Genomic DNA, 23,902 nt, shown 5'->3' with positions numbered 1-23,902 from the left:
TTAATTTGTTTGCGCAGACTTTTAACAAGATAAAAGAATACAAATAAACAGCAATGAATCATAAATAGGAGTTTTTTGACAAATAACATAAATCTATAATTTATGGTCAGTCACTAAGTACGCCAAAAGTATCTTAAAGGCGCCAAATGTGTTGATATATTTTGTAAACGACACAGGCATGCTATTAAATAGCTGTAATTTTTAAGTTAAATATCCTATTATGTTTAACCTTTACGTTGTTTTACTTCGTAACTTTCCATATAATCCTCCTAACACAAAAAGAAAAGAGACAACAATATGTCTCTTTTCATCACCGCGTAAACACAATTTGACAGAAAGAGACAAATATAATGATTTATTTTTATGAATAAGGTACTTTTCAGTGAAATATATTTGTTTAGTTAACAAACAATAGGGACGAGACATCCGTAGCACAACACAATTAAAAATTATTTTCGTTTATGTATTTAAGTATGTACTTGAATAATTAAAACTTAAGTTATCGTAATCAATTAAGTAATAAAAAATAAGTTCAATAACCGTCTGTAATCGACCTCATTATCAATATACATTGTTTTATAGTTGAAACATATCACCCAGTTACAATGTAAAGGAATATTATGATAGACAAATATTATAAAGAGTTTGAGATTTTTATTTTGACAAAGTAATGTTATCATTTAAAAAAAATAATTAACTGTACAATTCGAATGGTTTTTGCATCGTATATTTGTTTGGCTTTAGAACTAACTAAACAATTAATCATCGATTATGTTACTTGTTCATAAACTTCTAGCAATACTGGATTATACAACTCTACAAAATACGGTTCTTGAGATGGTAACAAAAATAAAACTTCATCAATTCTGATTATTTAATTCTTCAGTAATAATTTAGAATTAGTTTTTTTACTTAATGTGTTATTATTTTAAGTAATAATTATATATTTATAATATCTATTTTGTTTTAATATTATATAAATTAAGTAAACAATATCGTTTGGAGTAACCTTAGCCATAACTAAAAATTATTTTATAATACTTTTATCTACAGTTTAGGTTGAGATTCAATAAGTTATTATGTATATCGTATATTTACTATATAATGAAAATTACCTGGAAGATACTAGCGCCATATGGAGTACGCCACGCGTTGAGCAGATTGTCTTTCCCCGTAGAGACGAACCACTTCCCGCAAGACGCGAACCGCAGCGACAGCACGCACGACTCGTGCAAGTGGAGCTGGTACTTGTCTGGCTTCACCGCGTGGAGGACCTCCACGTTGCTGTTCTCCATGCCCACAGCCAGCCATTCGCCTGAAGAGAACAACCTTATTATTCAATTGTTACACTACTAGGGACCTATACCTTCAGAAAGGCGTGGATATCTCCAAGAAGTACCTAATTTAAGGAATCAATGTTTTTTAGTTTGCGAGAAATTCGTGGACGCATACACTTAAGAAATTTAGCACAGAAAAAAAGACCAACAATATCAATGACCAATTGCAATAGCTCTCAAATAACCTCCTTTTTTAAAGTTGGCCAATAATATATCTGTATAATATTCACACTTTAATTATATTAAAAAAAACTATGTTCTACGGCCCAAAACTCTTTTGGCGAAATCTCAGAGGATAATTCCGGTTTAAATTTTATCAAAACAAATAAAAGCTAGAATGTGAATTCCTAGAATGTCAAAAAAACCCTGCTTAGAAGTGTCAAACTCTAGTTAACCAATTTAAATAAAAAAATATTTATTTATTTACACTTCGTTACCATAATATACAAAATCATACATATAAAAAAAGAAAAAAAATACTTACCAGTTGGACAGTATCCTAATGAGAATATTTGTGAACTGAAGTCGTGTTGTTGTAATTGCCGACCTTCTCTTAGGTCCCACGATCTGGAAATATTTGTTGCGTTATTAACAATACGGTAAAAAACTGTGTGGTTTTGTTGCGGTAATGTGTGTGTGTGGAATTGTATGATTAATTTTTAATTTTATATACATAAACCTAACCTATTAAAGTAATATTTAAGATTGATTATCTGCTTGAATATATAAATTATTATTATCAATAGTTCTAAATTAATAGACTTTTGTGAAAAGTATCGTGATAACAATAATGGTTACCATGGTAACAAACACTGCACAACCACATGTTAAATCACTGCTTTATATTTTTCGTTAATAGGGTAAAACTGTTTATTTATTAAGTTGCACATTAATGAAAAAAGAAGCTGCACTCCTGGCAACGCACTTCTGAGCCCATTGAGTGTCCATGGGCATTAAGAGTATCACAATTAAAAATTATTCCTCTGTTGTATAATAATAATAAAACGTTTAGTGAGTAGTTTCCTTTAGTGCTACGTATAATGTAATAATAAATAGTATTTACCTGACGGTATTATCGAGTCCTCCAGTCCACAATTTAGTACCATCCGCAGATATATCTATACACGACGCGCCGTCTGTGTGTCCTTGGAATTGTCGGACCAGGGTCTGATTGTGGAGGTCCCAAACCGCTATGTTGCCGTCAGAACAACAACTGAAGCATACCTGAAACGGCGAAATATCTAATGAGATTTTGTCATTCGCAGAATTCTGAAAAAGTTATGTGACCTGTGCTGAACTATTGACGCTTCCAATATGTGCTAAATTTCAAGTGTATGTTTGTACACCAATTTCTTAGAAACTAAAAGTCATATCGAGATGATTGTTCTTGATTCCTATATATTTGGAGATATATTCCAACTTAGAAAACAATCCAATTTTTTTCTATAAATTTTGGGATAGGGTATCCACGCAACGCTGGAGGCAATACACAATGTTATATTTTCTTTTCAGTTAAATTATATTTATTATTAAAAATTAGAATCAATATAAGTATATAGCCTTTGAATTCGACTTTTACTACTAATAATAATAAAAAATTAAGATAATTTTAAAAAGTTTACTCCAAAGGGAACAATAACCAAGTTGGAGGAAAGACTCTTATATTTGAGCCGTTTATTATTTTCTGCTTAATACTATTTAAGCGAGCTAGAGTCATACGCATAAGAATTACTAATTCTGAATTATATTTAATTCTTAGCCGTAAATTGAGTAAATGTGTTGATTATATAAAGGGCAATAAATAATACTTACTTTAGAATCGGGACTGATGGCCAAGGCGTAACAGGCAGGGGCTGAAGAGGTCAGTTCAGCCTTAATCCGTGGCGTAGGAGACGCGAGGTCCCATATTGATAGGTTGGAGGCTTCGCCGCCCACTATTAAGGTTCGCCCATCTGGTAATAGCTTCACTGATCTTATGTAGTTATCCCGTTGCTGAAAAGGATTACCAGAGTTTTAGAAAAATGTATTGAGATACGAATATCTTGTTTTATAAATATTTAATTAATTTAAATTCTGAGTACGTTTTATTCCAAATATCAATGGTGCAAGTCAACAATTAGACATATTTTTATTGAAATTTAAGTTCTGAGTTCAAATGAACGAATTATAGTTGAAAGGTGTTAAAAATATTTTATTATTTGTTATTATATTGTAATTATTCAAACATTTTTATTACATATTTATTATTTAGTGTGCATGCAGGTGTTTTGAAATTAATAAATGACACAGGTAACGGTCTAAACTGGCGACAGTTACCGACTCACCAAGCAATCCAGTTGGCTGACGGGGGCTTTACTAGGCTGGCTGATGTCCCACACTTTGACACAGCCCTTGCCCCCCGTGTACACGTACTTTGTGGGGGAAGACACGGTCACGGCGCACACGACTTCGCCGTGCGCTAAGGCCGACACTTGTCGGGCGTGGCGGGGGATCCCCGGGCCCATTAGGGCATCGGGGGGGAAAGGTACGGGCTGCATTTGCCCCTCTGCTGATACGTGAAATGAATATGCCCTGAAAATAATAGTTGATATGTAGTATTGGGTTAATAAAAAAATTAATTACTGCCAACAAAGCTTTATGTTGTGTTGAAAATTAAGTTACAATGTTTATTAATAGACAATAATAGTTTGTAATACATATTATTGTTAGTATAAAGAAACAAACAGAAAAGTCTAAAAATCTTTTTAAAACTCGATCAATATGTTTTTGAGATACACATAGGTACAATATATATCTAATAGAAAAATCACATAGTATAGCGTAATATATGTGAAACATACATATTTGTGCCTAATCAACTTTAGGCACATTTGTCCTTTCCAACAACCTTTACAAAATACTTACGGTTTTCCTCCAGGTATAGGAGCAAGCGAGGCTGGTCCTATCGGTGGTCGTAGGGGCTCATAGGCCAACGCCGCTCGTGCTGAATACCCCGCCAAGCCGTATGCGTCATGGGCCCCGTTCCCCAAATAGGGATATTGCAGCGCTGGCGGCTTCACCGCCGCTTTTAAGGGAGCTGCGACCCCGCTAGCCCCAGACGTAGGCGTCACAGGCTTCGATATGGGCGTACTTGGTTTTTCATCTAACTTTTTTGCTGATGGTGTTGATGCGTTGCTAGACGTACCAGATCTGGAAAGACAAAGGGAATTTTATTATTGTTGCTTATTAAACTTAAAATGAGAATTGTAAAGTAGTCTATATTTATTTTTATTAAGGTGTGTACAACCCACTTGGTATATCACTTGAACGCTTTGGTTTCAGGAGAAAAGTCAGCAGTCTCACCGAACTCTGTGTCCAATAGATATAGATTTTTTGTATGCAATTCTGATTCGCGCGATACAAAAACACTTTGAATACAGAATCGCTATTAGGAGCCACTGACGCTGGAGTATATTTTATATATTCAGTATACTCGTATATTTTTTATCTATGCGAAAATAACTTCAGAAACATCTACATTTAATAATTTTGTAAATACAGGTCACTAAGTCTATACAGCCTATTACAAAGCCTCAAAGTCTTCAATTTAAGAGGTGTAAAACAAACGGGCCTATTATTTGGTGAGATTACATTAACTTTAGGGCGCGTAATGCCATGTAATGTTACGAGTATGTATGCAGACTGTCGTCAATTGTTTAATATGCTGTGGGTGGCTTCTGTTTTCGCGATTATTATTTATAACTAATTACATATATATTATTATATTAAAGTAGAAACAAATAATTCTATATCTGTTTTAATTCTTCTGATCCTAACGATCTGAAATTACTCTTGTTTGGACCGAGCCCTGAACTTTGTGTAATTTAACCACAAAGTCAAAATGGATATAATGAAAGTCTGACGTTTGTATGTATTTTTGAGGTTTCTTAAACTTTATCAAAGTCGTCAAAACAGTTCTTTTTTTAGGTGGTTATTAAATTAAAAACGAACCCTTTAGTTCATAAAAATAAATCTGTCTCATTGCCCTGTATTAATTAAATACTCTGTTTCTTTTTATCTCAACATTAAAACAATTTGACGGAAAGAGGCGAAAGAGTAATTTTCTTAAAGGAGTGCAATTAGAAAATGGGCAAGTGACTATCATAACGTGAAATACGATGAATATTCTATATTTTAAATTTACATATATATCTAAAGGTCTAATCAGATTAATCACAGGTGATTGGGGTGAATCTAAACTGTGTTCACTGAGCGTAACCAGTTTGAGAAAGGATATTATCATTGCTTAGCGAAGCGTATATATTTGAATGTATGTCGCTTACTATTTCGCCTTAAAACGCCAGGGGCATATAGAAATATGTAAATACCAGCCGTAATTGTTACGAGTCGTGTATAGAAAACTGTCGAGCTTCTTGGAGATAAAATAGTTTTACAGCTCTTGAAACTAGACCGTTCTAATAGACGGGCCTAAAAGACACAGATAGATATTAATACTGTGGGTAAAAACGAAATATTTAGTTCTCTGTATAAAAACATGACTACAAAAATAATAAACACTGATTACCGTAGTAGCAATCGCCGTGACAGAAAATTCGTTTTTCAAAATGAAGGTAAGATAGACAATAAACACAGATTTAGTTTCATCATAATCTGTGGAAAAATTCCGCCAAAAATTACATTTGAAACAAGCAGTTCTGTTTAACAAATTATTTTTATTAACTTTCGTTTTCTACAAATCCACCAGGCGTTAAATGGTTTAAATATTACAATCTAAACTCTCTACTTAATAGTATGGTTTCTTAAATCGCCTTAACCGTGCAAAAGCTCGACAATTAGTGACCATAATACGTACATGGAATCATTTACCTTATAAGGCTTCCTTTAAACGGATAAAGTCATTAGGAATTTATCGTGCCAGGCGTAAGTTGAGCGACCCCAATTCCATGTAACCGAATGTGCGATACATTCTCGATACATTTTCCTCTACCCTGGCTGACATAATATTGTCGCTATATGTACCACTAACTCCCGGTTTTTATATCCAAACAGTCGTTTTTAAACATGTCGCTTTCAAGGAAAAATTGCAGAAATAAACTTATTTATTACGACACAAAGCAATTGCTATAACTGGAAAGCATTTATTTGTCGTAACAAACATTAAATGGACGTAAAAATATATGGCTTAGGGCGGTTACGGGACTTCAAACAATTACTATCTAAATTATAAAGAGAAAAGTTTTGCTGCATTCCTGAGTATCATAGGCTATATTTCTAAAATATTTTAAATCTATAGAAGTCAGCACTGCTTTGAAATATGAGGCAATTATGTAATGCTACTGTAATGTATACAGGAAGTTAATAATTTTTCGATTGAACCTCTCTGTGACGTGTTTATGGGGATCAGAAGGGCTATACTTAAAAATAATTACTAGTAAAAACTAAAATTGGAAGTTTAGTATTTTTTGTAAATATATGTGGTGAACATAATTGTCATGTATTTTAGAATAGCTTGTAACATATACTGTAAAAAATGCATTTTATATGATGTAGTGTACTTTAATAAGTTAGTAATTATTTTTTGGGAAAAAAGATACTTTTCTTTAATAAAATCCCAGAGGCTCTTTTATCTCTGCCTTTTAATAAATTTAAGAAATGTATTAAAGAAAAGCTGTAAAATGCTTACTATAAAGTTAACGTTTATCTAGTTGATAAAAGGGCCTGGGACTAGTGCTAGACAGGCTACTTCTAATTAATTTGCGATATTTGTTTTCAAATCAGTGTTGAAATATATTAAATTATATTAAGCTATTTCAAAAGAGTACCGAGAGTTTTTACGCCGGCTTTTTCTCTCGGCCTACACCCTCTGTCTCCTTTGCCGATGAGTAGGGTATGTCTACCGATACAAATTTTGTGACGTGGAATAAGTGATACCTGTATCTTATATTCCACACTAAATATATTTTTATTTTAATAAAAAATGATTCTAACCTGGGGCTGTGAGGTGGATGTTCCTTTTTTGGTTGCAATTTGTCCAGACCGTTTTCTCTTGGCGATGGCGCACCGTTGTGCGGTGACGTTGGCTCTTCACTAGCGTCGTCTACTACTAATTCCTGGAATTAGAAAAGTGGGTATTTACACTAATACTTTCGTTAAAAGTTTGAAATACTTTTAAAATGGTTACGACAAGGGTTTATTCTGAATAATCCAAGGTTTGCGACCCGAACTAACATGTTTCAATTGACATAGCCAACTACATTGAAACACCAGAAACTTACACTGGTCGTTAACCACGTCAATGACCTATGCCGATTTGTGGTCCCTTTCTAAAATTCGGATATTAATTACAAAAATATCAACTTACATGCCCCATGTCCTTCTCTTCCTTCTTCGGCTTTTTGTGGTCAGGCTCCATTGGACTTCGCGTTCTATATTTTTCCCTCTCGCCAGGCGATATTGAATTTCTCTGTAACAAAATATATTTCATATTTTTATTAAATATTTTAAACAAATAAGGAGCAACTATAGTTGTTAATGAGGCGTTCAAACCACGCATTTTCCTTCCTATATGTGCAATTAATGCTTGCTTGTTTAAGTAAAACATTTTAAGGAAACCAGTATATGCTAAACACAGCAAAAGAATAGCAAAACTCTTTTGAAATTGTAATTTCAGTATACCAATGAATATTTATTTTAATTAAAAAAACATGGCGTACAGTGCGTAAACATAATACTGCTTATAGCAATCAATCGATCATTGTTCGCAAATAAATCGGTGTGCAGCGAGGCAGAGTACAGTCAATATCAATATCAAAACACGTTGAGGCAGAACAAACTCACCGCATGATTAGCTCCGAGTGGTCAGTCCCCCCTAGTGGGGGGCATTTTGGACGAGCGCGCAAATGCGAACTAATGAAATAATCATATACGTGTCAAACTACCTATTTCGCATAATGAATATTAATTGGACGCTTTAAAAGCATCTTTAAAATAAATTAACGTCGAATTCATTTACTTTTATTTAAGTTTTAACCATAGATAAGAATATATAAAATAATATATGGCTTAGGGCGGTTACGGGACTTCAAACAATTACTATCTAAATTATAAAGAGAATGGTTTTGTTTTTGAATGTTGGTAACGAATATTCAAAAACTTCAAATTAAAATGCTACATTATCCCTAAGCAACATAGGATATATTTGCAAAATATTTAAATCTCTAGTAATCTAAATATAATTTAATAAAATATAAAATAATAAATTCAAAGACATTGTAACTGCGCCCTGTTGATGTTATATCACCGTTCACTTATTAGACTAACTTAAATATTTTTATCGCTTGTCTTCACTGATTAAACAACGTGAAAGCTAAATAGAAAATGTGCTAATTTGTTTTTCCGTTTTTATTAGTCTGCGTGCGTCGATTACAACATAGTTGGCGCCTTCAAGTGACGTTTGGCGGGCTTTATGAGTGACAATAAATTATAGATCAGTGTGTTATAAATTACTTCTATATTTTTCGTGTTGTATAACTGTTAACAGTCTGTGCAAATAAAGTAATTACACAAAAGTTTCTATATAATAAAATTTAGCAGAAATGGAGGTTCTATATTTAATTATATTAAATTACGGAGGTGTAATGCCCACATTGTATAATATAGGTTCTAATACCTATGTCATAAATATTCAAATCCCACGCGGATTTATCAATATACAGTTGAGTGCTTTCCGTGAATTGCAGATGCTATTTCAATGTGAAACCGTGTATGCAATACTGTTCGTAATATTGCCTTTATGTAAATAATCAATAGCGGAACATTGATTACATGTATATACACATACGGAAAAACATTCAAATGCGTTTTAAATATAAATCAAGTGCCTGTATTTGGTAGTCAAAGTCTCTATTTGCATACATTTTAAGTTTTAATTTATTAGTTATTTGTTTATTTATTTACTAATGGCGCTACAACCTTTTAGGTCTGGGCCTCAGATCAGTTATCATATAATAGGCAAGTAGGTGATGAACCTTCTGTGTCTTACATGACGTCGACTTAAGAGACAGAAAGTCCAAGTCCAGAACCTCAGGGATAAAAGTAGTTGAAACCACTAGGCCAACACTGCTGTATATTTTGTTCAGTAATTTAAAAATACGTGCTCGATAAGCGTCATTATTGTAAAATGAAGTTACGGTAATAAGGTAACAAGAATGCTAGCAGCTGTACGTAAAATTACAGGCTTTAAACCAATCGCAATACCAAATTGCTTGTAACTGATCTTGAATGAATAATGGACCGGGTTTAATCTGACATCGTCTGGGGTTCGCCTGGAGGGGTAACGGGGCCTAATTTTACGAGGCACTAAGTTAGAGGCTAGTGGCAACCGGCTGTTAATTTGCCACGCCGACCTGTCGCCGCCCGCTGTGACTTACAGCACTGAGGCGTAAACTTTATGTCCGAAACGTCTCGTTTTATTGTGATAGCATTCGAATTAGTATAGGCTGTAGAAGACACTGGGCGTGTCGCAAATTTAATATTTATTCAAATCTTTCTGATAAGATATGCTTGCTGCTTGTGTTCGATTTTTTTTATAGAATAGGCAAAGGGGCAGGAGGCTCACCTGATGTTAAGTGATATCCCTAGGACACCCTCAATGCCAGAGGGCTTGCGAGTGCGTTGCCGGCCGTTTAAGATTTGATACGCTATTTTATTATTGCAATTTAATTAGTCATACCGCATCGTCTCGGTCGACGACAACTTTGTGAATAAAGCTCAATTTATTATTTCAGACATATAAGTATTTTTTACAGCCAACATAATGAAAAATATGAGCTTATAAGTTATAGGCTTTCTTAGTTTTATAACGTACTTAGTACGCGAGTGTTTAGTAAAGAGTAAAAATAAAATCATCTATTATTACCCCGATGACCCAGGAACCGTACTGAATGTTTGATTGCAGTTGACGACATTGTTTAGATAAAAGCTTTTACGATTCAAATCAACTGATCAGATAAGCTTTAAATTGGAGGGTCATTATTGTCGATACTTGATACTTGACCATAAAGATTTGTAGTGACAAAAGACGAATAAAGGTAGGCGTTGGATGTTGTGTAGACGGAACCTAATTTTACGACCACCCAATCCACATTGCTATCGAATTTCAAGAGCTATTTCGAGAGACCTACGGAACGAGCTATAACGTGACGTGTCCAATTCGATTGGTTGGATTTTATGTTGCTCGTTTGAGCTGCTCGCGTGAGAGCAGGCCATTTGTGGTTAGTCATTAATAAATTGAATTTGCGGTCTGCAGTTTGAATTAGTCAGGAATAATATATGTTCGTATTAGTCCCAATATTTTCCGTAATTATTTATCGCATTATCGGTCCGGCTATTAACGTCATTATCGAGTGCTTAACCTATATGATGAAGGTTTTCCAAGAAAACGAATTACGAACAATAATGTGCACCAAATCTCTATACAGAATGGATGAAGCTCTCATATTCGAACGGAAAAGTAAATAGAGCTAATCTGTACTTTATCCCATTACGTGGGTCGACCACAAGAAAAAGGCAATTGAGTTGGGTTCGAGAGGATCGGGAGGACGGGAGGGGCGGACGCTAAACAAGTATGAGACTGTACAAGATCCGACAAGAGGACTTATCGGCTACCGTTTGCAGAGGTCGCGCACATGTGTCGGCGCGCGGGTGGCGGGCCGGGCGAGGGGGGCTCCCTGACGTAACGTATAAAGTGGCAACACACAGGCACGCTGTTAACGCCGCCCGGGCTTATTGTCTGCGGTCACGCGACGAGCCGTTTAGCCGCGGCCGCGGTTAACCGGACGCTCGGGGGCGGAAACGGGGGAAATAGATAAATAGACCGCCCGCCGCTCGGAAATGTACGGATTGAGTTCTGACTATATTTCAGGGATAATAGTTTTGAAAAGTTGTGTGATTTACACGCGACATTTTCAACTTTTATCGCGGCCACCGGTTTTATATAAATACGGCCTTTTTATGACACTTTGGTAATCTTATCCGTGTATTCGAAAGTTTAGCTCCTTTTTCGTTTAATGCACGAACATGAATAGCAAAGATATTAATAATCACTTACGCGTGTAAAAATGAGGCTTTTGTGAAAACTCATTCATGCATAAAGATTTGCGTTATTAAACCGGTTGCTACCTTAACGTTTGTAAAATAATTAAACGATGGGCAATCACTCGAAAACGGGCACCCGCGTTAATCGGAAACATGGCCCATACAAAAAATTAATCGGCACCGATCGCGTAAACCACGGGGCGCAGCGCGACTTTAAAATTAACTTCGCCGGTTCATCGTATACATAAATAATGGAGGTATTTCTGAATACGCATTAAACTGCTATAAAGAATACATTAGCATAAATTTATGGTAGCGACTCGAGGTATCGAGCGCGTTTTTACGTGACTCGTAAAGTTTATAGTCGCGAGTGGTGGATTGCGTTTACTGCGCTATCGCTTTATGGCCGACCCCAAATAACTAAATTGTTATAATTACTCAGCGCTTATTTCCAACGCACAAATATACAGAACTTACAATATTCTTAATCTACAGATTGATAATAATCATTAAATTGATAAATAGAAAATTAAAACATATTTAAAGTTTGGTCCCTGTGGCAGTGTAACGCTGGCAGTATTTTCTGTATTGCGATACTTATTCGTTGAGTAACTCTTTGGTCACCGATACTATCTATGTACCAGGCGCCAACTTAAACCTTTAATTAGCACTTGTGCACTTGAACCCCACGGCCCAAGAGTCTCTACTCAAATGGGAACAAAAAAGTAAAAAATCAATGGCCCTACAACATGTTTAGGCCTGGGTCACAGATTTTTGTATCTGTTTTATGATCATTTGTCAATATAATAAGTAAGTAGGTGATCAGTATTTTCCATCACCGTTCGAGCGAATGTAAAATGCGCACATAGAAAGAAAATCCATTGATGCACAGCCAGCGATCGAACCTACGACCTCAGAGGTCGGTCAGCATGAGTGTACTGCTCTGTACTCCAAAGGGAACAAAATCAAAGTTAAATTACGAAATTGTTAATTTTTTTATTATGTTTATTAACGGACCTGACCTTGATTTAATAAATATTTACAAAACGTTGACCGAAAGACATGTAATGACATCAGCAAAAATTGGTAATTAAGGTGTGAAAGTTGTTATAATAAAGTATGTAAACGTCGATAAGCAATCTCATCTTACCCTTTGCTCAATTACAGGAGTAATTAGCACGATTAACACGAGCGAGGGAAGTGGGAGGGACAGAGGGACGGAGGGACGATCGCTTTCACGCACGCAAACAAATGTCACGTGGCAGGCTGCGCCTTAATTAAAACGATAATTGAGTTGACTTGTGAAACTCATCCGCCATTTCGGAATTCCAAGAGAAATTTCATACTCTCGAAACTAAAGCCCTTGAGTGTCAACGACTTTAATTTTGTGTTAGCGAATTTGCGGTCGCGGGGCAAATTTTAATACGCTCTTTGTGGAATTACTTAAATAAATTAACTCGAGTTGCGTTGGGTGACAACTCGCTTGGAAAATTGTTATAAATCATGTTGGGGCTATTCGTTTAACGGAATGGTGATTTCTTGGCTAATGGCTGACTTCACGTACATTAACGACCGACAAATAGTGTTTTGTTTGCAGTTTACGAGTTGCAATCCCGGGAAAATTTATTTGAAATATGTATTACTAATTAGCCTCTGCCAATACTTCCAACTAACGGCCTGTTCAGGCTTCGAAAGGCTGGACTTTTGTTAATTTTTATGGTAATATATCTGAGTAATAATAGATACACATAATATTTAAAATAATAGTATAAATATGGAAACGTTCCATTTTCAAACCATCATACAATAATTTGTAAAGGAACTTTCGTACTAAAAATACAGTCTAAAGATAGTATAAGCGCGGAGTGTTGACAAATTCAAGCGTCTTAAATAGTGATCTCAGACGAGGGGAGGCTAAATCCCTGCGAGAGTGCAATATGTGAGGCTCCGAACTTAATACCGGGGATAAGCAATTCGTTACACCTCTGCAAGTGATTCACCGCTAGCTAGAATTAATTTGTTGGTAACGGTCGATGGTATTACACTTTTTGCCCTATAGAAGGGAACTTTCTTACCGCAATTAAGTTTTATATTTTCCGTTTGTTTAAGACATAATTATATCTTTAAAAAAATATGCGTCATTATAGTGATTATAAAAAACAAATTAATATTATTTTATTAAAATCTTTTAGTAAAATATGCATTGCGGTCAACGTGCAATTAAAAGATAAATACATAAGGTACCATATAAAGGTATTATGCCAAAAATAGATCCAACGAAAGGTCGGATTGAGGGCTTGAAGAGCGATTATTTGAAACGAGCCGTGCCCGGCAATAAAACATTAAACACGTAACACGTTTATGCGCAACGACAACCCTAGCGAGTTCCACCACTTCGTTAATCCGGGGCGAGGGCAGCCCTAAATTAGGGTCGAGACAAGCCTTAAGCCCCCGGTCGCGACGGGGGATTTATATTGTTATTGCTCCGCGTCCGGAATTATACGAGGGTTGAGGGACTAATGAAAGGGGAAATTTAATTCCTAATGATTCTCGTCTTAGCCCGTAACGAGGAAACTCGGAAAACTGACTTTTTTTCATCAAATCTTTTTAATTGAAAGCGAAAATTTATTCATGAAACATTCTCAATGCTCGAACACGTAGCATATGTAAATTTGAGATAAGCGCGGAGGGCGTAGTGCAAGGTGTACTGGCGTATATGAACAGGCCACGACCGCATTGTTAAACACACCGACTACAGCTATATCCTACGCATACATGCACCGCTTAACAGACACCTCACGACGCCAATTTCATACTGTTTATGTTCATAGATAAAATTACGTACATTTACAGACCAACGCAAAACTTTGAGTTATATTAAGACAAACGAAGCCTTCTTTATGGATATAAATAAAGTATTTTTGGTCATCACACATCAATAATGTATGGGTAAATGGTATTACACAAATTATATATTGTTGATATATCTTAAATAGGGTGAAATTAATTATATTATTAAAACGCATTAATTCGTTCTCTATTATAATTTATAAAATACAATATAGCACATATTCAATTGTAAAATTTGTATGTAAGAAATAAAAAAAATACATCGGTTTTCTTCACAGATATAACGATATTTCTTTAATAAAAATCAGTGGCGCTATAAACTTTTTAGGTCTGGGCCTCAGATCCTTTACCAATCTAATAGTCAAGTAGGTGATCAGCCTCCTGTGCCTAACACACAACGTAGACTTTTAGGGTCTAAGGCAGGCCGGTTTCCTCACGATGTTGTTCTTCACCAAGCGAATGTTAAATGATCAAACCTACGGCCGGGGATCAAACCTACGACTTCAGGGATCACACTGAAGCCACTAGGCCAACACTGCTCAACTACTCACTCAACAAAAACTCGGTACAAATGTCAAGTGAAGCAGTAAACAGTGGATAATTAGAGGATACAACCTATAGCTGCCGTGTTCCGTGCAAGTTGCAAGACCCTCCTATTACGGCGACTAATTGTGATAAATTATGAAGACGCCCGCCCGTCTAACTGCTAATTATATGCACCGATTTCAATTATCTTGATGTGCTCTGCTGAATTCAATTCCATTTTCAATTCTGTTTTTCGTCTGCATAGTCTAATGTATTCGAAGCATAAAGTGTCGAATAACAGTTAAGATGTTCGATATAATATACTTAATAATATATTTAAAATTTTATAATGGTCTATGGTAATAAAATGTAATTTTTAATAGGAATATGTTATGGTTAATCATTCAGCGATATCAGATGAACATCACAACACTTTGTGTTTTTTGTGTGAATCTCCGTAATTGTAATGGAATACTGTACTCTGTGGTTTCACCCACATTAATTTGGCCATAGCACGATGGTCTAAGTACGTTCTAAAGATTTTCTTGGAAAATAGACTTTATAAAACTGCGATACATAACTTTGCTCTATTTCAATAGATACCGCAGCGTACGCGATTTAGTTTTCACAATCTTAATTTAATAAAGAACCCTAACTTTTTTGAAAATATTCTACAGTCTATGTACAGATAACGTATGTGCAGAAGATATTTTTTAGTACAGCAGGTTTAGAGCCTATTCAATGCAAACAAACAATCATCTTTATTTATTAGTGTAGAATACGTTTTATATAACCTATGAAAACACGTACAAAGATGATATCTCAAAACCACGTTTTATAATGGCCGACAGCATTAACAATTCAAATTTCGAATAGTACAGGTATATTGTAGAATTCGCTCAAAGGGTAATATTAACAGTGCATAGTGCATATGGTTTGCGGTATGCGGGAGGGCCACACGCGACGCAGACGTACGGCATTAAGCGTGTTCCTACACGTCACTCTTGTGGTTGCTCGCCACTCTACTGTATTAATCAATATATCGTATAGCGTCGAATGGGATAATAGCATGTCGCACCAATGTTATTGGAAAAATAAATGTAGCAGCAAAAGTTATATTTAGCCGCAGTCGCTGTATAGAGACTGATAATTAAATGAAGCATTTAGCATAATTGAAAAACTGAGAAGTTTTTCTAGCAATGATGTTATTTTAATATAGTACAGTAGTAACCATGGTAACGAATGCCGTACTTTTCAGGTTTTATAATAGGTACATTACAATTACAGGCGTATTCAGTGAAAATATGTCTCGATTTTTTACTATAAATAAAGTGAGCGGATCTTAACATTTTTTTTTTTATTTTAAATGTTAGAATTTAATCCCTGTACGCTTTTACTATTGGTACCCACTTCAATTTATGAAATTACCAGACTCCGTAGCAAATATCAATTTCAATATATCGGATATCTGATACATAGCGCATATTATTTGAACATAGCGGGATTTCTATTATCGATATCAACAGCAAAACAATGAATTTACAATCTATACAAAATATTGTTCTGCTTTGATTATGAGCACGTTTTATTGTATTGCAGAACTAGAGCTTGCTCGCGGCGTTCCACGCTTCAAAGGGATTCTTGTTTGCATTTATTCGATATAGACCACAAGCCCATGAACAAAAAATACCTGTGAAATGACCCAACGTGAATTACGCTTAGAAGGCTGTTACTATATCTGAAAATAGCTCTGAGCACTATGCCGTCATTTCTGAGCGGTACATGTGAGTACGTGAGTGAATGGACTTTCTCAGGTACAATGGGGGAATTTCGACTAATTATTAATGTACGGCTATGTTATAAGTGTATAGATGATTAAAAATAAATGTCGAAAAACCTAGTGCCGTACAAAAGTGATGGTGCCGGAAGTCGGTGCAAATTTTTAATTCGACGACAGTTGCAGAAGCAATATAGGTCATTTATTACTGTACGGCATTTGTGTGATTCCTTTTGGACACATATACAGATACTTTACCCGTAAACGCCGTACATATTTCGAGCGGAGCGGTCGAAAGCCAAGGGTCGGAACCCTACCCCTACACCCATATACCCTAAGGTCATTGTAAAATGTACGGCAACATGTTCAAAATATTATTTAACACGGACAATAATGTTTTATAATTATGCCGTCCAAATATTATAGTTAATATTTGTGTAATTAAATATTTATCGAAATTTCAGGATTTACCAAGTTCTTACTGCTGTAAGATCAGAGAATAATGTACGGCAACTTGTTTTTTTACATAATGTTACTAAATATTAGCGTTGTACCTTACAGCCGTTCATTATAAATGGTAACAAATAAAAATATTATGATAAAAAATATATGAAATTTCCGAAATTTAGATGACTTTTCAAATGCTCCTAGAGTAATATGGGGAGTAATATTTTCAAAGATTATTGTTATTTTATATGTAACAAATATAAATAAACAAAAAAAACCAGATGCCGTACATTTTACTCCAGATTATTCTTTACAGCTGATAAAAACTTCGACGACGTTTGAGGTGTCCCTTAAGGTCATTAATAACTGTACATATCTGAGTATACTACCATAAGGCTGTAAAGTATATTTACAGCCTTATCGTACCAGCAGAGAGAGGTAAGGAAAAATATTTTTAACAAAAATAAAAATATAATACAGGGCGTCCCAAAGTTATGAGACATGAAGGGAAAGTACCTTAAATATCGCAGATAGGGTATTTTACTAAAAGAAGACTTTATGTTATTTTTAAAAGTTAGTAATTCTGCATTCAAAAATTTTTTTAAAACTACTTGCCTCGTCTGGAAATCGAACCGGCTTAAATTAAAAAAAAAACACCCCTACTTTTATGATGCCAATCGAAAGAATGGCCAAAACCTAATAACTTTTCTAAAGTAACCGACTCGTAGGGGATTTTTTTAGGCCGAATACGATAGATAATGTTTTTAATTTGATTAAAAAGATATATTCACGCTGTTCCTTTCTTTTAAAATACTATGTTACTTAAGAAGAGTTATTGGTTTTTAGCCATTCTTTCGATTGGCATCATAAAAGTAGGGGTGTATTTTTACATTTAAGTCGGTCCGATTCCCAGACGAGGCAAGTAATTTTTAAAAAATCTTTGAATGCAGAATTAATAACTTTTAAAAATAACATAAAGTCTTCTTTTAGTAAAATACCCTATCTACGATATTTAAGGTACTTTCCCTTCATTTCCCATAACTTTGGGACGCCCTGTATTGGTAGGCGGTGGTAGCGGACTATCGAAAGTGTACGGCATTTATCTTTTATTAAAGATTGTCTTAAGTATTAATAACCTGTGTTATTGCCGTACAGATAAAAGTCACCGGAAAATGACTCTTTTCTGAGGAAAGTAATTTACCCCATACACCTATGTGTTCCACAAAAAATGTACGGCATGCTGGAAAAGGTTATCTATTTGTAAAGTACTCTCAAGATCATTTAATTTTATGTTGTTTCATATCATCATCACCTATATGCTAATCAGACATATGTTGCGACCCTTGGCTTTCGACCGCTCCGCTGGGAATATGTACGGCGTTTACGGGTAAAGTATCTGTATATGTGTCCAAAAGGAATCACACAAATGCCGTACAGTAATAAATGACCTATATTGCTTCTGCAACTGTCGTCGAATTAAAAATTTGCACCGACTTCCGGCACCATCACTTTTGTACGGCACTAGGTTTTTCGACATTTATTTTTAATCATCTATACACTTATAACATAGCCGTACATTAATAATTAGTCGAAATTCCCCCATTGTACCTGAGAAAGTCCATTCACTCACGTACTCACATGTACCGCTCAGAAATGACGGCATAGTGCTCAGAGCTATTTTCAGATATAGTAACAGCCTTCTAAGCGTAATTCACGTTGGGTCATTTCACAGGTATTTTTTGTTCATGGGCTTGTGGTCTAATATTATACTGTACTAATATAAAATATATCTAGTCTAACTAATTGTATTTTTTAACTCTTTAGATTATAAGGAATTTAAAGTTTGTTCTGTCGTGTAGCCCCAAGGCCCCTTAGTGTTTTTTTTGTGTTTTCTGTATTTACAGTACATTTATGTATTTATTTACAAAAATTCATCATCCTTACAGTACTAATATGAAATACATAATTTACACAGTTATACAAAAATTTTGTGTAGGTATGTTTAAAATATTAAGCAAAGATAAAAAGAAAAAAATATTTATTCCCAGGCAATCGCATTTATAAAAACGAATTGTACAATATAACCAGAAATAAAATGTTTTATAATGTCTTTTGTTTGTCTTTGTTGTTTATCCAGTTTTATACTGTACCTCTTTATATCAGACCCTGTTAAGTAAACACCAGGTGAACTTTTATAATAAACTTTGCTTATCAAAAAGTCTTAACTCCGTCTGATGCACGTATAAGCCGTATATTATAGCCGAGCAAGAACTTCCTGCATAAGAATGTAATATTCAATATTCTCACGTAGCTAGAACAGGGGGGCATTGTTATAATGCGGCGGTGGAGGATTCGATCAAGCCTGCATAAATCGATGCGATACGCCAAGATTCGAACAAAGCCGCAAGTTGAGAATACGTACCTGCGCCATTGTACATGCAATATTGCAGTGCGGTGCTCAACAGAGTGCTCTCAGAACATTCTTGAGATTTGAATAAGAAACGATTGCAAATTGTAACTTGGAATGCTATGAAACGTGACAGAATTCTTTATGACTTTCTCAAGTAGGTAGTTGTTAAACTTAGTGTTATATTAGTAATGTAACCTAGACCTAACCGTCTGTACGAAATAAAAAGCGTCGTGCAATCTGTTTCACTTAAGGGTATCTTAATAATTACAAGTGGCCATTCTTTCCAATTAAGGAAAGTCTCGGGCGATAAATTGCGAGGGGTTGTCGCGAGCACTTTGAATGCTACCGAGCTACGAGTGCACGGAGCGTAAACATGTCGACCTACAACCTCGCGCGCCTCTCGAAAAACTTTTTATAAAATCTCGTTTTAACGCCTTAATAAAGTGCTCGGTCCATGCTACTTGAAAGTAAAAACACCCGCCACCGCCGTTAATTACAGACGTAGGTACTTCAAACAACGGAGCTATACGAAAGAACAAACGAAAATTTATTCTGACCGGGGTTTTTCTGGCATCTATTAAATAAAGAAGTCGTGTAGAATGCTAAGCAAGGTTGAGCGGCCCTCGCCCTACGAGTTTTCCACTTCAAGTGGAGTGTGCGGGGTGTGGGGTCGGGGTGACAAGGGTGCTATTCAGAATGGCTTAGATAAGGTAAGGAGGATGAAGAGGCAAGATGCGCGGCGTAATGAACCGCCTCTGAATACCGGCACCGTTTTTGTGTGGTTCTGGTGCTAAATTGAATATTAGGCGCGATTTGACAGGGAATGAGCGGGTGCCGGAAATAAATCCGCGGTTATTATGTTACCCAAATGAAATTGTGGAGCCTACAGAGGGGCGCTGCTCAATTTCGAGCCGGTGTAAATTGCTAGTCGTAACGCCATTTATTTCGTGGAAATTTGAGCAGCTTTCTCGCCGCCTCGAAATGCGTAATTAGTGGAATTTAATATGCAAGTATAGGCTCGTTAGTTCTGCTGGAAAACAACTAAGAATTTGTTGAACACGCCTTTGACTTTAACGATGTTTAAAAATGCCGAGGGCGAAGTTCTCTCGAACGTACTCTGTTGCTATTATGAAAAGCCGGCTGAAGAAATATAAAACAAGTCTGATGTTTTTGTAGCGGCAACATAGTAGCGCTTTCGTGATTTCGCAACAAAAACATTCCGGACAAAATGAACGCGGCAAGAATACGAAATGAAACTTGAAACGCCGGTTTGCGGTGCCGTGAAAGACGGTTATAAGCTTTATTACATTTCCTTTGTGCGGAATCGTTTGTATTTGTTCACCTATAACTCCGTAATCGTATATTTAAAGTTGCTCGGCTTTTGTAAGTAAACTTCATAAACCAACACGTAATAAGGCCGGAGTGCACATCTCACACGGAAAGTTCGCAAGATAAAGTTACCCCACTTGAGTTCATTGCATGAGTTCGTAACTTCTCATATTGTGTTCCTCATTAAAGTTACCACTCCATAAACTGTACCGTGTTCTAGGTGTGCTTTATCAATTGAGCGTATTGATAAGTGAGCAAATAATGCTACAGAAGGAGATAGCAGAACGAGAGGAAGCGCTTTAGGATGAATACTAGGGTTAGAAGACATGGAGCAAATAGATAATATGCCCATCTCCTACCTCCTATGTAGTGCATACTGCACCGAATGTTTAGAGCATAACAATGATTCCGTTAGAAGCTCCGGACTCCGGTAGAATGCGAGAGCGACCCCGGAGCCTCTGTAACGCGGCTTTGTAGGAACTACTCGATTTTGGTCATCAAGCAGAGATTCTGGTGTGGGTCGAGCCCCACATCTAAAACTTACGGGGGCAGTGGATTCGCAAGTGCATTTACAACTCGGATATAAAAAAAATTGGTTGGTGGGAAGGGTGTCAGCCTAATCTTCAAAATTGAATGTCAAAATAAGTGGCAGCAAAGGTCGTCAGAAGTAGGTTAGGCAACAAAGACAATGTTATGAAAGGGGTGCTATATCGATTCGTATGCATTTCGCTTGCAGAGTGCGGGCGGCACATCTGTGCGGTGTGCCGCTGCTCAGTCGAGCACAAGGGGGGGGGCCACCCTCTACCACGATAGCCGACATTCGCAACACCTCGCAAACGACGCACTCGCTCGTGAGCTCACTTCATACTAGGGCTACCTCCAATCTAAATTGAAAGTACGGTCAAATGCTCTGCACGCTAAAAACTACGCTTCAAGTAAACTCACTGAACGGTGAATAATTTCTCGCTCATTTAACATTCATCACTCGGCTCAAAATTGTATAGAATTATAACAAAGATATATATACGTTGTGTTATATGTTCGAGAACGTAATTGACGCCTAATAACTCATTGTCACATTGTAATTAATTAAAGCTAACAAAATAAACACTACTTATTCAGAGCTTGATATATTCGGTAGTGGTCTGATCAATTATCAAAGAGCATTGTTAAGTGCCTGTCTGATACCTAATCCGCATTGTTAAGAAAAAAAATACTAGTAAGATCTGAAACTTTTATTATTTTAATTTTTTGTAACATTTGTGTTAACCATATTTTAGAGTAGATAGCTATACTGTAGATAAAAAACATTATTTAATATGTAGTGAACTTTAATAAACAAGCTTAAATAGTGCAAATAATCACATGCATTGATCCATATGGTTGATGACGGCAGAAGTTTTTAAAGGTTATAAACGAAAATTTAAATTACAGGCAACCCTTGACGGGTGCGTCAATTGCACCACCCACTTGTTTCGGAGGCCGTGTTATGAAATCAACGTGTTCGAGCGCAACACTCCTCGGCTCTCACAGTCCCAAATGGAAAATGGAAAATGTGGTACACGGCTGTTCGAGAATTTTTCAAAGCGAAATTTTGTCGTGAATTTTTAACAAGTCAAAGTTAGGAATTTTAGTACTCACATGTCTCTCCTCTGCCGAACTGATACCTGCAAACAGACAACTTTATGAAATTTTTTACTAACTTTTATTAACTGTCATATCATATTTTTTTTCGAGGATTACAATGTATGTTGTACATTATCTGGGTCAGTTGTTTTAATTCCTATTACAAATGCGACAGTTTTAGACACGCTCTTCTTTAATCTCTTGAATTTTAGGCATTGGACCGCCTTGTCTTGTATATTTTATGTCTAGAAAATTCCTCAATCTCGTTGGACAGAAATTTATAACAAAATTATAAATGGACAAGCTACTCAACCCGCAATTTTTTTACAACTTTATGTAATAAAAAGTCTTATTTAAGAGTCATAATCAAAGGCATTTCAAACACACAAAATGACCATAGAGTATCTAGAGTCAAAGGTGCCATCACATGATAACATTACAATAAAAATGAGAGAATTGGTTGGAAATAATAAATTACCAATGAGATAATCTTTATAACGATGAAATATTCAGAGGGAATGTTGAATAAATAAAAGGTGTCAACGCGCCAACTTCCCTCTCGACAGTAGGTAAACGTCAATTGTCAAGTGTGGAATAGACACTACAGTTCCCCTAGTTCACACTTATTACCGTTTTTTATCACGATCGGTGCTTCACTATTGTTAGGGTTCAAGGAGAATAGTGTCTTGCAACGTGCTAGAACGTTCCATTATACTCTTATGATTTTAGATGATTTTTATTGGAAACACGCTAAATAAATACAAGATACAGTTTGTGAAATATTTTTTCGTGGTAATTCAGCGACTCGAGTACTACGACAATTTTTAATTAAAGAAATAGAAATAAATATTTATATTTTCAATATCGTGTTGTCAATGTTGCCAAGATTTCCAATTATTACTCTATTTTCCCATCTAAATCGATTAATTTAAATTTTGATTAATTGAATTTCAATTACAATTTTGATTATGCTCTATAGATTATATACAATATTATCTTATCTATGGCACAATGTAGATCCCTTTGAATTATGAAACCCGTACACAAACATTCCATACTCTGTGGTATGTTCTAATAATTTAATAGTGAGCACTATGGATGACAGAGTAATTATACAGCATAAATTGCGGCGTGGATTGCTTTGATTAAGCTTTAATTACGCACAAGATACGTATCAACGTGATTATAATAACAAATTGGCTACATAAGGGACATTAATAATCTATAAATCTTTGAATAAATTTCATCTACCTTTAAAAGATTTTATAAAACATTGTATTAAAGAGATAAATTACCGTCTTCAAATAAAACTGTCGTAAAATAAATATCGAATATTATTTTTTATACATAACAGGATAGGCGCTTGGCGGCAATCTGACCTGATGTTAAGTGAGATGCGTTCTATTGGAGGCCACCGCTTGATAGAACTCTTTAGGAAAGATTGAAAGCAAGAATTTCCATTAGGTATATGATCTATAGTAGTCTTTTATACCTTTACGTACTGTA

The 23,902-nt window shown here is 35.6% G+C and overlaps 1 protein-coding gene across 2 annotated transcripts in view; it reads right to left on the bottom strand.

Moving 5' to 3' along the window:
- Positions 1-23,902, bottom strand: part of LOC125050105 (protein groucho-like) — a 65,843-nt gene that overhangs the window by 445 nt on the left and 41,496 nt on the right. For both annotated transcript variants that reach the window (XM_047649712.1, XM_047649713.1), the window contains exons 7-15: positions 22,412-22,437; positions 7,699-7,800; positions 7,326-7,447; positions 4,242-4,526; positions 3,662-3,908; positions 3,150-3,329; positions 2,401-2,561; positions 1,822-1,904; positions 1,116-1,315 (exon numbers count right to left, since the gene is read on the bottom strand). In XM_047649712.1, the coding sequence (XP_047505668.1) occupies positions 1,116-1,315; positions 1,822-1,904; positions 2,401-2,561; positions 3,150-3,329; positions 3,662-3,908; positions 4,242-4,526; positions 7,326-7,447; positions 7,699-7,800; positions 22,412-22,437 (1,406 nt within the window). The remainder of the gene's footprint in view (positions 1-1,115; positions 1,316-1,821; positions 1,905-2,400; positions 2,562-3,149; positions 3,330-3,661; positions 3,909-4,241; positions 4,527-7,325; positions 7,448-7,698; positions 7,801-22,411; positions 22,438-23,902) is intronic.

The sequence above is a fragment of the Pieris napi genome, chromosome 6, assembly GCF_905475465.1.
Source record: "Pieris napi chromosome 6, ilPieNapi1.2, whole genome shotgun sequence".
NCBI classification, from domain to species: Eukaryota; Metazoa; Arthropoda; class Insecta; order Lepidoptera; family Pieridae; genus Pieris; species Pieris napi.
Note: the sequence above shows the minus strand (reverse complement) of the source record. Positions and strands in the feature narration are given on the sequence as shown.